The 16119-nt window shown below is 31.5% G+C and overlaps 1 protein-coding gene across 1 annotated transcript in view; it reads left to right on the plus strand.

The window, feature by feature from the left end:
* Positions 1-2040: 2040 nt before the first annotated feature.
* Positions 2041-16119, plus strand: part of LOC117180274 (synaptic vesicle glycoprotein 2B-like) — a 66154-nt gene continuing 52075 nt past the window's right edge. The window contains exons 1-6 of the mRNA XM_033372677.1: positions 2041-2487; positions 2665-2721; positions 11858-12019; positions 12765-12942; positions 13142-13263; positions 15647-15891. Coding sequence (XP_033228568.1) covers positions 2442-2487; positions 2665-2721; positions 11858-12019; positions 12765-12942; positions 13142-13263; positions 15647-15891 — 810 coding nt within the window. The 5' untranslated portion in view covers positions 2041-2441. The remainder of the gene's footprint in view (positions 2488-2664; positions 2722-11857; positions 12020-12764; positions 12943-13141; positions 13264-15646; positions 15892-16119) is intronic.

Below are 16119 nucleotides of genomic sequence, written 5' to 3' on the forward strand. Positions count from 1 at the left end.
TACTAACAAAACTGATATGTACCACATGGATGAAATAGAAGTTTTCCCTTTTTGGGAGATAGTGAAAAATATTTCCGACACACAGTAAATTTAACTGAAATTTCTATGTGTCTTAAAACTATACTATATATCGTAATTCCTGCGCTATATATCTTATTTATCGCATTATAATAGCGCAAAATCGTGATATCGTAGATTGCAAGTTTTTACATTATATACCGCATAATTTTGCAATCTATAACATAAGAATTGGGGATTCCCATCCGTCAGTTACATTTTGCGCTTTTGCTAAATTGTATTAAGTAAGTTGTTATTCGTCTACAATAATGTGATTTATTTCGGAGGAAATATATCAGTAAGTACATATTTTTCTGTGTTTTCTGACTCATAATCTGTGAACTGACTCATACTCTGCCTTTTTCCCATTGCTGTTAAGGACGCCGTAGCAGACGACAGCAGCAAAATTTGTCTTCATTTTTGTCTGTGATATTAGTGCATTATAATATCCTACAAAGCTCCGGGATCTGATTGTGCGTTATCATATTGCGCTTTCTTGCAATATAGAGGTTTTGTGATATCATTGTGCGATATCTTTTTCTCCGTGTGCCATGTTTTCAAATACATAAAGCGCGTTTCTTCTTTTCACGAAAGTAATGTTGTGATTACTGGCAAAGAAAAGAAACTGTTAAACAAGACACGAGACTAATAAAAACGAAATAATGAAAGAAAGGCTTTATCTTTAGCTTTATCTATCTTTATCTTTAGCTTTATCTATCTAAAAAAACGTAAAAAAATTGTTAATGAAATTCAAATTGCTTTTTTAGGCTGAACCTAGATGTCTTTTGTTTGTTTATATTGATACCGATTTCTGTATCAATTGGAGACTATTGCAGCGAAACCAATACTTTTGATTTACTGTGCTACAAAATATAGTAAAATAATCTTACAGCTTCTTAAAGACCGATTAATTACGATAATTTAAATACACGCTTAGAGTATATTATGTCCCACATAAATCGTTTAAAAGTCCTGCCTGGAAATCTATTGATTATACATAACTGGATTAATCTTAATTTATAATAAGAAGAATTTTTTATATCTGTATGTTAAACTCGATTTTAAACCGGTTATAATCATTCTTCATATTTGGATTCCATCATCAATTGTAGATAATTCCTTTCAATTAAATTATTACACCATATATAAAAATCTTGAAATAGTGAGTAATGAAATTCGTACCGTTCTTTGAAAAGTGGATGCTCACAAAGTGTTATAATATTGCATTTTAAGTGGAAATATTAAAATTTTTACTCAGAGTTTGTAAAGCATAAAATTTTCAAAGTTAAATGAATGACATTCTTGTTGAAAATTTGATTGGAGAGAATATTTCTGAGAGTAAATGCAAAGTATTTTGCACAGAGAATTTTTATTTCAAAGATTCCCAATGACGAAGGCTTCAATTATAAAAACTAGCAAGCTTAAAACATTGTATGAGAGAAAAATCTTTCAGATTTGAACATTTTTGTTAAAAAAAGAAATTATCTACGGGTAAGGAAGTTTCGGTACAAATATGTAATTTAAAAAATATGACTTTATGAAAATTCGGCTATTCGTGCCGAAATTGTACCGCGAAATTTCGGGACACGTAGCAACGGCCTTAAAAAATGCTCTCGGCATATTTTAAAAGTGGAACAACCACGCTGTATTTTATTTCAATTTTAAAATTTCCATGTTAAATATTAAGAAAGCTGAATTATGAAGATTCAACTTTGGGTGGGTTCAAGAATAATTTTAACTTTCTCGCGACACGTATTTTACCACTTCAAGAGATAAAAGCCAATTTCGAAGAACTAAAATCGCCAAATTAAAAAAAGTTTCAATATTTAAGTACTTATTGTTCAAGGTTACTTTTATGCAAAACATTAGGGCAAATGTGGTTTAACTTATAAGAGCAATCATATAAATTGGGCCCACAACAATTGAATCGTTTGACCCTCGTTTATTGATAAGTTAGTGTCTCGCGTGCCCGGGAAACGTACTGGTGTGCCTACGATTATGATCAGTGACTATCTGCTTGTCGCTCAGCAAAATGCGAGTCAATCGAGGAAGCAGTTTTTCTTAGACGTCCACCGAGTAGCGACGCGATTTCTTCATTTTCCTTAACAATTTCGAAAATAATTATTAAAAATAAATAGAGATAGAAATAAATGATAAGAATATAAATTCCACAAAAAAAGAAGAATTGTCGTAACGACTTGTGAATCGAGTCGGTAATACATTTTGGCAAGGTATCAAAATTCAAAAGAGACAATTATAGCAGTGTTTGAACCTCGCATCTAGAGTCAAGAGTAAAGCATTACACACCGTGTCTACAATTATTATCGTTTTAGTTTGACTCCACGTGGTATAAGTTTTACTTAAAAATCAAGTGAATTTCGGATATGGTATCTGGCAAATGGAAAGATGGAAACGGTCCCTGGGTAATTGGTGAGGCACTGATTGTGATTTTTGTATCGTGATTAGTGATTATATAATTATAAATTGATTACATAATTCTAAATTGATAAGTTCAGATTTTAGAATGTGAGAAATATGCACGATGAATTCGAATTACGAGCGTGAGCATTGGCAATTGAAATTATATACCGGTTCTTTCTGATGCAGCTGATCGTGGAAGGCTCGATGAACCAGCTGATTACGAGAAGGCAATTTCCGCAACCGGTGAGTCATTTTTGATCGAGATTAGATCGATTTTTGTGGAAAATGTAGAACTATCTGTTTTTATTGACGTTTCGTGGCGAAAATAATGTTCGTTCATTATTAGCTGTGAGAGAAACTTTTGATAAACCCTCACTTTTTTCTTTAATTTGCTATATTTAATCAAATTTACATTCAGTAAGTTTTTATAGAAGTTTTCAATTATAAACAGATATTTGTTTAGGATTTGGCAGATATTTTAATAAAATTATAGAGAAATGCAACGTAATATAATGTAAGTTGTCCAATTTTTTTCAGTTATGCAAAAGATATAGATACATGTTGTTGCAAGAGAAATCTTTTGTTCAGTTTAGTAACACTTGAAGGCTGTTTTTTCATATTTAAATATTCGAATTCTTTCGACTTAACCTTGAATTTAAGGCCATAAAAACATGCACAGTAGCTTAAGTTCTACATTTCAGTTAATGAATTTGTTTGAAAAAAAGAATTCATGATCGGATATGATTTGAAAGTTCCCTATTTGGGTTTTTGAAATTTATTTGTTGTGGTTCTCTGAATGTCTTGAAAATGTCTGTATTAAAGTGGCATGAACATAAAATTATCCTCTTTTTTTATCATTATATGATATTAATTTATAAAAATTTAATTAAAAAATTATTAGGCATTAGTTAAAATAAATAAAAAAATTACACAATATATTTTGGCAAGTGAAAAACAAGATATATTTAGAATAAAATTCCAATTCAGTAGATATATCACTCAGAATATCCTCATGGCCGTGATATCATATTCAGAACGACTATGTTCTTCCGCACTGCTCGGCAAGATCGCCTGAATTACTTGTTTCATATTGTTTTGATGTTAAAAAATGAATTGTGCAGTTTGCAATCAATTTCGACCTTTTGTGGCCTCTTGAGTCAGAAAAAGTAGCTTTTACGTTGGTTTATCTGTCTTTTCTCGTTGTTGTCATTCTCGTCTGCGAACACGATACCTTTTGACAGAATTATCTAGGCACACTTTATAAGCATATAAGAAGAAAGGACGAGTTCATCAGCCTGCTATTTAAGATAAAATTTCAAAAAGTTAGAGCATTTTTAAAACTTTTGAGACGTTTTTTCACAAATTTTTAAGTTTTATATAAGGATATTCGTAGTATCGGAAATTTGAACAATTTATCTCATGGATTTTTCAATAAAAATACAATTGTCAAAGTTTATCATTTTCAAAACAAAAAATAAATAAATAAAACATTTAAAGCCAAACAACGAAAAGTAAAGAAAAACATTGTTTTTAAAAGCTCTGCAAGAATATCGTAACAGATTTTTGAATTTTTTCGAAAAATCGAAAATTTAAATTTTGGTGGCGCAAAAAATAATAAAAAATTCCATTTTGCGGTCAAATTATTCAAGATACGAAAAAAAATAAATCGGTAAAAATTGTGCACCAAAAGAAGATCTACAAATTTGTTATGAATTACTTTTTGATAGTATACGTTGTTTTTTTTTCATTCGTAAAAAAATAAAGTTTTAGCCAAACGACACAAGTTTAAAAAAAAAATTATTAGTCAAAAGTTGTTCTTCCAAAAAAGAGCGGCATGGAAGTCCCGCTATAGAACCCATTTCGAGGGTACCCCTTATCTCGTTTCTACTATTTCAGAACTCGCCAAACCATAAGAAATCAAATAGACATATAGATATAATTTTCGTCGTTAATACATTTAGAATATTATTGAATTATATAATTGCTTTTCATAAATCATTCAATTTAATTTACTTGGTATATAATTTAATGCAAGTATAATTTTAGTATGAGTTTCAATAAACATGATGTTCGAAAAAGGTTTAATACTCCAAACAGCCTCTAAAGAAATGTTTCTACTTAATGCATGATCTTCATTAAATTTGTCTAAAACAAAGGTAAATTAGACATTTAGCTGAAATGAGAACCAAAATTTTGTATTTATTTTTTTTTAATTCACAACTTTTAACTTTATTTCTCACAAGAGATTCGCGATTTCTCACCGCCTTGTACAGGCTCTCAGAGATATCATATTTCTTAAACATGGACTGCTTTGAAGCACCTGATTCCACTTCGTCTAACAGCTTACTGTTCTCTTCAAACGATAAACGCTTCCTCTTGTCTTCTTTCGACATTTTCGTAACGCACAAAACCTAAACACTGAGTGACTAAAAGCTAACAGAAGCGAATGTCCTGCGAAATTTTTGCAACAAACTGAAAATGATCCGCTGACCTAGCAGAGCCACTCTCTCGCCCCCTTGGACCACCTTGACCTCCATCGAGAACTTGTCTTGCGAGACTGCAGTGTACAAATTTGTCATAAGTATTACATTTACAACCTACAGTTACATTTTATTTAATAAAATTTTTCGCTTAAATTATATCTACAAATTTGCTTTGAACCACTTAACGCTACGATGCGTCTTTCTGGTTTAAATCGTAAAAAAAAAGTTGAAAGTAAACAAATTATATTTATGTACAAACGTGAAAAGTTGCAATAAAATGTTCAGTAACAATTTTTTTATAGAATGCGGCCTTTTTTAATTATGAAAATACATATATTTTAATGCTAATACATATTAGGAATTGTAATAATATACCTAAATTTATTGAAATATAATATACATTTATATTAGAGAGTGACAGCATCGAGTTCGAAGCACGAGATGCGTGATGAGAATGGGTTCGTTAAAGTTGAAGTTGATTTAAGCCAACTTGTTTTACTCTTGCTAGTCAAGTTAGTTAAAATTAAAGTTGCAAGTTACCTTTAAAAGTAGTAACTGAGTTATGTTACAAGTTACCTTTAAAAATAGTAACTAAGTTACTCTAAAAGTTACAAGAAGGTAACTTCTCTATAATTCAGTTACTTGTAACAACACTGCTAAAGCAATGTATTATTCCAGGGATAGTTTCAGGTATTACAAGATGATTCAGAAAAAACAGTCTCGAGGGGCACTTAAATAATACCACGGGTAGGGACCCAGATTCATTTGCTGTACAGTGAATATAAGGGCATGAAGTTATTAAATTCAAAAACAGAACACGAAAAAAATGATGCCACAAAAAAAGGAATCTCTAGTTTTTACAATGACGGTAATATCCAAAACTGGTAAAATTCTTATTGAAAAGTGTGAAACATGTAAGACAACTTTCTCATTTTCTACAAAAATGAGTTTAAAACATTTAAGAAATGATATACATTAATGGTATAGTGTAAAAGAGAATAATCCTATACTCATACAAATTTAACGCTTGCATTTTCAAGACATTGAGAAAATCCGATAATTAACTCTCGCATTTAATATAATATTAAATACTCGTATGCTCATTAGTAGTCCAAAAACTTGATTATTTATAGATTTACCGCACTATATAAAGTCCAGTTCAACATAATTAATTATAAAGTAAATAATCTTGTCACACAAAAATCATTAGACTCTATTAGTTTTTAATGATTTTTTTTGTGTCATATCAGAGTTCTTCATTTTTTCACCAGATAACTTTTATTGAAGTAAAATATCTTTTGGTATTCATGAAGCATTTTTCAAATGTTTTGTGATGATAATTAGAAACCGGTTTCATTGATTGACATGAAACGTGGAGGAAACTTGTGGAACATTATATTCAAACTCAATTATATAATACATAAAATTTAGTAATACATAGAATATGATCTGTGAGTATCGCAAAAATTGTTTTAACTTTTTTGCTTCACTCTTAAAAGATGCTTTAAATCGTGGCCGGCATAAATTTTGATTCACTCGTTGTAATAGAAACAAATAATAAAAAAATAGCATTTCTCGACTTTTTTAAACAGCAATTAGAGATTTTCTGATGTCAAACTTAATAATCCACAGAAAAACGCTGGTGTTCAATTTGTTGCAGCTCAAATTTCATTAGTCTCCCAATGAGAATTTAAGATAATTCTCAAGTCTCAAATGTATTCCTCTGAACGTAGGTGCACATCTGGGCTTCTAGGGGAAAGTATCATTTGGTGACTGAATTTTGGCTCATGCAGAGTTGTGGACTGCCGAACCATGCTGCCAGCCACCTAAACACCTGTCAAAGCAACTATTCGCTTTGCGATATTAGACTCAATAATTTTTAATAAGGAAATTAATGGCTATAATATTGACCTTATGTTAAACTTTGTTTTATTCAACAGTGCGTACTATTCACTCAGAATAAAATTATAACTTCCTAATGCAACCTCCAAATGTCAGGTTATTCATGCCCGTCGATATGTGAACTAAAGCCGGGATATATAGAAAAAGTCATGACTGTCTGCATATACAATAATGTATTTTCACTTCAATCACTAGCTAACTTCATTTAGTTGAATGCTGAGGGGATAACGATTGACCAAATACATGACAATTGGTTAATTTTTGCTCTATTTTTCTAATATCTTCGTAGAAAGTAATTTTTTCTATGGATGTGCATTTGAAAAATAGCTTTCCTTTTTTAGGAACTATTTAGTGCAATAATAAAATGATAATAATTATTATTCATTATTCATTAAATAGTTTAAGACTAAGTAATCACTAAACCCTAAAATTTTAAGTTTAAATCTGGTATAAACTCGTTAATTCATAAATAGAAAGTATTATTTTTAACTTTGCATTCGAATTCAAATGTTATATTCCACTTGATCAAGTAATTGGGTGAAGTTTTTAAATTCATGCTTTCCATTTAGCATTTATATAAATCTCTTGAAAAACTGTTTTGAAATATTACATAAATAAAATTTATTCAATTTCAATAGGGGTTTTCATGAAAAAATAAACATTTTATTTACTGAGAAACTTATAAAAAGTGGTCTAGTTCCATGCCCTACAATGCAAAAAAGCAGGGATTGGCGGAACAACTAACGCCGCGCTGGAGATATTAGGAACTAATCAACTTAGGACAGTAAGGGATCACCATTTGGTTTTCAGGTTCCTAGGGCTGTAATTTCACAAGAAAACGTTTCATGTCAAAGTTTCACATGTTTTATGAAACATAGGGATGAGAACAAAAATTATTTTGTGCATGCGCAGACCGGTTTGTTCTCTAAGATCAGGTTAGGATTTTATCTTATAAGTTTGAATTTTCCCGCCGCTATATTTGAAACATTACAATGTTTCACGAAACCCCCCATGCTTCATCAAACTTTTCATCAGGTTAAAGTTTTATGAAATTTTACATCCCTACTCACCATGAAAAACAAATCTCTGTTTTTATTACACAATTGTATTTACCTTATTTTCATGTAGGGCACAAGCAACTGCAAGATTAGATAACTTTAAGCTTCCGCAGAAAATCAAATAAAACTTTGTTCGAACGCCCAGGCATCAATTTCGGTGCAGACGGTCACGATTTAGTATTTACATCCCGGCTTTGATGGTTTGAATGTCACCCGGAAAAAAATTTCTTGAGGCGAACGAGCGAATCGAGAATATATTAAACTCAAAGAAAGTGTCCGCTTAGATTAGGTAAAACGTTTAGTTAGAAGGGTTAAACATTTAGATTCGACAGATTATGTATAATTGTATCACCTTCAGATTAGAAAAAAAATTATTAGTTTTAGAAATATATTAACTTACAGTAGCCAATCTTTCGTCTGGTATCGCGAAAATGCATTTCCCTGAAATCCGTGTAATACATTTGCAGGTCAAGTTTATTGTTTTCATCGCGTTTCTAGATATTTCATTATAATTATCGCCTACAATCGAAACAAATGTAAATTATTATTACCGCATAAGAAACTCCATTTACTATTAACATTCGCGCACATTTCAAGTGGTAAAAAGCGTTTAATTGTCCAAAGTAAATCTGAACTGTCACTGATCCCGATCAGACCGTCGACATTTTATTTTGCCGCTCCCATAATGCACCGACGCTCCTCCGATAATTTCTTCAGATACCTATTCTTAATATCCCATGGACATAGGAAACAAGGGACTAGGCATGCCATTACTGGGGTGATGCAATGAGGGGGGAGGTGAGCCACCTTTTGATGTCCCGCGACAAACATGGCAGCGCCCACATGTTTATATTTTCATGCACAGTTTGTCGGCAAAAATGCTCGTGCGCATAATCAAACGGCACATCGTAATATGGCGGCCCCCCCCCCCCCACATGGAATCCCCCCCCTCCCGTGAATCCAACCCCGCTCGCCAAGTTAGGAAGGTATGTCTAGTCCCGTGTTTTCTATGTCCATGTAATATCCTTATTATAGCTATAACAATTAGGGGTTTGGCTATACGATATTCCCAATATATGGAAAATGCTCAAGGATATTCATTTTCGCTGATCCCGGGATCTTTCTAAATTCCATCGTTCATTTTCAGCTAAATGTTTAGCTAAAATAAGGAATAATATCCCTCTCACAGCTCAATTTTTTTTACCGTGCGTGTAGGTTTTGAGTAACCTACGATTTGGATAGCATATCACGCCAAGTACAATTTTTATTCCAAGACACTATTAGTCACTGGTAAATCGGAGGAAATTAAAAATAAGGTAATTATTATTATAACTTACCTGCTTAGTGCTTATCAACATCTATTTCACCCAGATAACACCTGATAAAATCATCTTGACAGGTGACTGACAGTTTGTAGACGACACTTCACATTGCTCTGGGTGAGAAAAAACAGTGTGTAAATGATGCTTTTCCCCTAGATTCTCCGAATGAACCTGTGTGGTTCAAATTTGTTGCAATTCACTTGAACACCGATTTCGGTGTACATTGGATGATCGGCGATTTTCTTTGTCTTATCTATTTTTAAACATCTAAAAGCGTATTCGGAATTAACAACAGTATACCAAAATCGTATTTCTACGTTTTTTGAGCTTCCATTACACAAATTTCATGATTTCGAACAAAAAAGCGTAAAATTTGAAACTTTAAATTGATTTTTAGTTCTAAAATCATATTAGAGTAAGGACCAAGTTATAGATACATACTGCATACAAGTCTGCATTCAACTTTTAAATGGATTACAATTTGTTAAGTTACTACTATTCTTTGTAAATATAATAAGTACCGGAACCGATTTTCCAGATAAAAATTAACACTTGCGGCTCACAAGTTTGGACGTGTCTATGGCGCGCAACTGTTGGTTCTCGCACTTCCCGCTCGGTCTTCGTATTTTAACTGCGGCGGATTTACCAAGGGGCACGGTGGGGCTAGTGCCCGAGGCCCCAGGGGGCAGAGGGGTCCCTGACCCTAGAAAATTAATAAAGTTTGCAGCAAAATTGGGATTTTCTCTGCCCTTAAGATGGCCCCTTCGAGGTTTAGCCCGAGGTCCCCAAAAATGTAAATCCGGCGCTGTATTTCACCCACATTTGTTCACAGACATTTTAAAAGTAAAGGTCTAGTATCAAGCACTGTAATTTGGAGATTGTAAATTCTCTTTTGTCAAAACTCAATAAAGCTACAATAGGGCAAGGGGGGGGGGCAGCACCAACCAGTGGGGCAAAGGTGATTTCCCTTATAGCATGGCTATTATTAAAAAATTGTAGCTCTACATTGCATCAAATAAACCTCTTTTATCCGAGAGATATTACTAATTACTAAAATCTTGAAAATTGACGTTGCAAAAGAAAAATTATACAGAAAACAGTTTTTACCAAGAAAGAATGGAAGTTTCGCTGACAGAAATATAAAGTTTTAAACTTCAATGACAATAATTACAGTATAAAAATGTGATATTTTGACAGATAAAACAATATCAATCAATCTTATTATAATAATTAGACGTAATTCAAGTCCAAAATATATTATATCTCATTAATAAGTGAATTCATGAATTCTTTATTGTTGAAACAGTACAGGAACAGTATTTTGTGATTATACATGCTGAAAGTAATGAAAACGCGTTTCATAATAGCTATAACGTTTTTTGTGTTAATACAATTTTTGCTATTCTTGTTTATCATAAAAAAATGTTCCTTAGTCTTTATACTTAGGTTTAATGTGATCTGAAGATAATATTTTCTTTGGAAATTAAACAATGAGAATTTAATGAATATACATATGTGTGTGTGTGTCGGATTAAGATATAAATGGAATCGGAATCAAAATATTACAGTTCAACAGTTTACTGTTTCATAACTTAAGTATTAGTTTATAAATTTTGAAATAAGTTCATAAATATAAAAGCCAATTATTTGAAAGAATTGTGACAAACACTACTTGGGTCATAGCCAAAAAGTGAACAATTATAATTCTTAGCCATTTTGCAAATTTTCTAAAAAAGTTTCAATAAAGTACTTAATTAATTATATCAAAGGATGCAATTAAGTAAAGGTTAGGAATTGTCCATCTCAAGCTACAGAATATGTAATATCAGTCGCGTACGCGTTTTTGTGACACAATCAAGAGATCTGAGCACAACCTGGTTTTTAACCCAACATCCGTGAACTTGGCTGCAGCCAAGCATATGATGGGGGACCTATACCTTATAGTGGGATTCGAAGCACTAGAACTTCGGTAAAAGTACATGACAAAATTTCCATACTTACTGGCTCAGGAACCGTACCCCGAACCTGCAACTTGAAGTTCGGGCGCCTAACCTCCTGTGCCACGGAGGCTCTTATTTTATACTCTAAACAATTGTATTGTTATTATTATGTTATTATTATTATTATTATTATTAATATTACCAAGCTAATCATGATGACAGTCATTTCCCCTATATATTTAAATATTTTTACCTGACCTATATATGTTTTAAAAAGATTTTTTAAATTCATATTTTTCTCATTGCCGCATAACGTCAAATCAGGTATATCAGATATTTCTGTTTAAAATGCACACAAATCAAAGCTTCATTTCTTAAAATTTTTGTTTTCGAATTCTCAAACACTTTATTTAAAAGAGTATGTCGACTTGTTGGAAATTTTTTTTTCCTCGGGAACCTTATTATCTAAAATAGTAAACTTTCTTATAATCACCCACTTATATGCATATAAATATTTAATAACACTAAACTTATCCTTATAAAAATAGAACCTGAAATCAAATTGTAGATAAGAATTTTCAAAACAAATAAAAAAGGAAACCTCAAATAAAAAATTATTTTAAATTTGTTTTTAATTATTATATTCACAAATTTATTTAATTTTTGATTTCCAGGTTATGGAATCTTCAACATTTTGCTGCTATTGGCTGTTTTGCCGGCTGGATGGTCGGCTGTTTTTGACACAACAAGTCCAGCCTTCATTTTACCTGCAGTCGAGTGCCTTTTTGAACTCACCCTTTTTCGTAAGGGTGTCTTCGTATCGATTGTATACGTAGGTGGGTTATGATTATAATATATTTAAAACTCTCTTTTATTTAAAAAGTAAAATCCTAAAAAAATGGTTCTAGACCATTGAAAATAACCGATTCACAAAATGTATTCATTTTTATAATTCTAATAACTTCTGTTTTATTTTTTAAAACAAGTTTTACGATTCGTGACTATAATCTAGATGAGAAATTAATTTTCCTTTTTGATTAAAGTTTTATCGAACTTTCTCTTCACTCAGCATATATTTTTGGTTAATTTTTCATATCTGCATCCTGGAAATATGTAACTTAATATAAGCATATGCCCACAGTGCACACGTATCATGTTTATGCTCCTTTACGTAATTTCATTTGGAGCTACAGATATACACAGTTTCGGGCATATAAACATTTTGTCGTAAAATCCTACTTTAAAGTTATTTCATGTTTAATAAACATGATTCATCTTTGTTCAGTTTTTATACTTTGATGAAATAAGTCATGAATCCGTCAAGGAGATCTATGCAATTTTCTTTACAGTTTGCTTTGTTCTTTATCCGTATTTCGATTTGTGTTTGTTTTTATGCTTATATTAACATATGAATTTTCACATACATTCTACTTGACAATCAATTCCATTTCGTAGGATATATTTTTAAAAAACTAATAATATTGTTCTAAAAATATTATTTTCAAACACTATTAAAAAGTATGAAACTAAAATCAACTTTGAAATAAAAAAATTAAAATTAAAAACAATTACAATTTTTAGGAATAATAGTAGCAGGAGTCCTATGGGACTTTCTTCTTCAGGACTCAATGACAAATCATTTTGGAAAGCGAAATTTGCTTCTGCTAGGATTATTGTTGGACTCAGTTTGTAACGTTGGGAGCGCTTTCGTTGACTCCTATTACGTTTTTCTGCTACTGAAGTTTATCAGTGGTCTGATGTAAGTACGTATATAGAGAAGCCAATTGTTAAACATAATTGAGTTAGTGTAACAAATTTAATTTTCCATTAATATTTGCTACTTTTTTGTTAATTTTGATACAGAAGAAACTTCTTTTACATTTTTTCTATGCTTTTCGAATTACATAATTTGAATAGAATAATTTATCGAAATTAATGTAATCTGAAATTTATAACAGAGTTGGTGGTCCACATACACTTTTGATACCATATTTAACTGAATTCCATTCTACAAAATATCAAGCCCAGTTTACCAAATGGGCAGGACTAGCATTCGCTTTTTCATACATCATCCCAGCAGGTAATTTTACTTTATTTTCAATAATTATTTTATTTTCATATTATTACCTTTTTTATATTTCTGAGTTTTATTAAATTTACACATTTTCTATCACATAGACCATTACTTCTTATATTGTACAATATATATATATATATATTGTAATTGTACAATATAAGAAGTGATGGCCACCGTGATAGAAGATGTGTAAATTTAATAAAACTCAGAAATATAAAAAAGGTAATAATATGAAAATAAAATAATTATTATATAAATATTATTATGTAAAATTAATTATCAAAAATTTTTAAAATTATATAATATTATATAAAATAATTACATGTATATATACATATATAATAATTGAATCGTATAATTAATACAGGATTTGTAACAAAAAAGGGAGTATTGTATTTTTGAAAATTTCATTATTTTCTAGAAGCAATTCGCAATATGAAAAAATGAAGTGTTCAACATTTTTACTATCAACTGCAATTTAACTGAAGTTATATGCCAAAGCTAATAAAATATTTTCGGTATTAAATTTTCATTTCGTGTCTCTAAAAAATCTGCAATTCAAAATTGCGTTTTAACAAACATTAAAAATGTCATAGATGAATAGGTAACAGCATAGGATGGGTCAATAAAATAAGTCATTTACTAAAATGCATGTTCTTCTGAGGTTTTATTTTGAACTATAATTCTACTGTACTTATGTCTCGAAAGTCATACATTTTTATTTTACATACCTCAGAACGTACATGATTTTATGAGGACATATTTTTGTGCAGGCTCATTTTGCTAGAAAAAAGTTGTTAGAAAAAATGGGATTGAGCTTTCTGACAAAAACCCTCTAATATCAGAATTGTAAAGGATGCTTTTAATTTAAAATCTATTTAATTAAAAAATATAAGTTTTCTCAATGTTTTCATTTGAAATCGTTTAAAGGCGAAACTTTTTTTCGATAATCCTTAAAAAGTCAAAAATAAACTTAATAAATTGTATATCTAGTGCAAATTTTTGCATTGTTAATATACTATTGATTTTACGTTCAGGAAAAAGCAATCATTTAAAAAAATGAAAACCCTTTTGTTACATCACCCAGGTGATTTTATTGGAAATTTCATGACATTTCGGAATTAATAAAAGGAGTACTTCTTAGGGATTCATAGCCCCGGGCAGAAACTCCTATACTTTTGGTCGGGTGTTCGTTAATCCGCTCGTCCGTTCGTCATACATTTTGCCAGGTACGATTTGTATGGTAAGTAAGGGGAAGTAACCGAAGGGGTACTAAGGAAGCGGGGAACGTGAGGAGAGGGGAAGTAGGAGAAATGACGTTTAGGAAGTGAAGGGAGGTTGATTAGGAAAGCAAGAGTAAGCGAGGAGGGGAGAAAGTAGTCGCAGTTAGGGGAGGTATGGTAGGGTGTCTTGAATAAGCGAAGGGAGGGGAAGTAATGAAAGTGAGCAGAGGGTAAATATCAGAAGCGGTGGAGGGGCACTTTTAAAAATGGGGAGTGGGGAAGTAGTAGTAGCGTGGAAGTGAAGGAAATTCAAGGAAAGTGGGTGAAAAGAAGAAAGGATATGTAGGGAAAGGATATATTGTGAAAGCGGGCCGAAGTAAGGGGATTGGTAAAAGGGAAGCGAGGAAAGGGAAAATGAGAAAATTAGTGAATGTGAAGTAGGAGAGAGGAAGTGAGGAGTAGGGTAATTAGACAGTTCGGGTAAGCGAGGGAAGGGGAAGTAGTGAAAGTGATAAGAGGGGATGTAGTGGAAGAAGGGCAAGAGAGTGGAGGTGTAGTAGCGAAGTAAAGGTAAGGGAGCTGGGGGAAGGAAACTAAGTGGAGGGATAGTTGGATAAGTTGGCAAGGGAAAGTATAGGAGGAGTATATTTCAAAACCTTAACTAACGTTTCAAAAGGCTGCGAAAAGTTTTTTTTTTACAAGCATGCCATTTACTTTTTCTGATTTTTCGACTAGTAAACACTTCAAACCATTTTTCTAAAATTATTTTCCTTTCCGACTTTCTTCTAACAACTAACTACGTTTATTTTCTTTTATGTTTCTGATAATTTATCACCACGTTTATTGATCTTTTATTAAATCTTCGTTATTTGTTGAAGGCTATCTGATGAGGGAGTCGGTCCGATTCATAAAACTTCACATGAAAGGTCGAATAAAATCGTCTGGATGTAGTAGCAAAAGGTTTTCCCTATTTTATTACCCTTCAAATTATTGAATATGCCATAAACCAAACTTCAAAGTAAACATCCTAAACTTTAAACGAGAAAAACAATAAAAAATTGGTCTGTATCATGATTCTCATGTTTTGGTCTTTATTGTTTTCATAATATTTAATATTATATATAAGAAAATAAATACAAAATATTGAAATTTGGATTTTTCAGCACTAGCATTCAACGTCTTGCCATACGACTCGCCATTTTCATTCAGAATTTTCAATCAAGTTTTCGTCACATGGCAAGTTTATCTGTTAATTTGCTCAATTCCATCAGTTTTGGGTCTCATAATATTGTGCTTTACACCAGAAAGCCCAAAAGTGATGATGGCTGATGGTCGTCTCCAAGAAGCTTTAACTTCCTTCAAGAGAATTTACTCCATGAATAAACTGAGATCTCGTAACTCATACCCGGTAATTTCTAATTTATTGATTGAATAATCACACTTAATTAGAAAGAATACTCACTCCTTTCTTAAGAAATATATGTCCTGATTAAAATGATGTCAATTAATTATACATGCAGGAAAATAGATATTAAGACAGACTATCTAGATATTACTAGTTACTATCTTAGCGATTTAACTATAGGACAGAAATATAGATATAGATTAAGTTTTTTTAGATTATTAAGTAATAGAT

Source organism: Belonocnema kinseyi, chromosome 9 (assembly GCF_010883055.1).
Source record: "Belonocnema kinseyi isolate 2016_QV_RU_SX_M_011 chromosome 9, B_treatae_v1, whole genome shotgun sequence".
NCBI lineage: Eukaryota > Metazoa > Arthropoda > Insecta > Hymenoptera > Cynipidae > Belonocnema > Belonocnema kinseyi.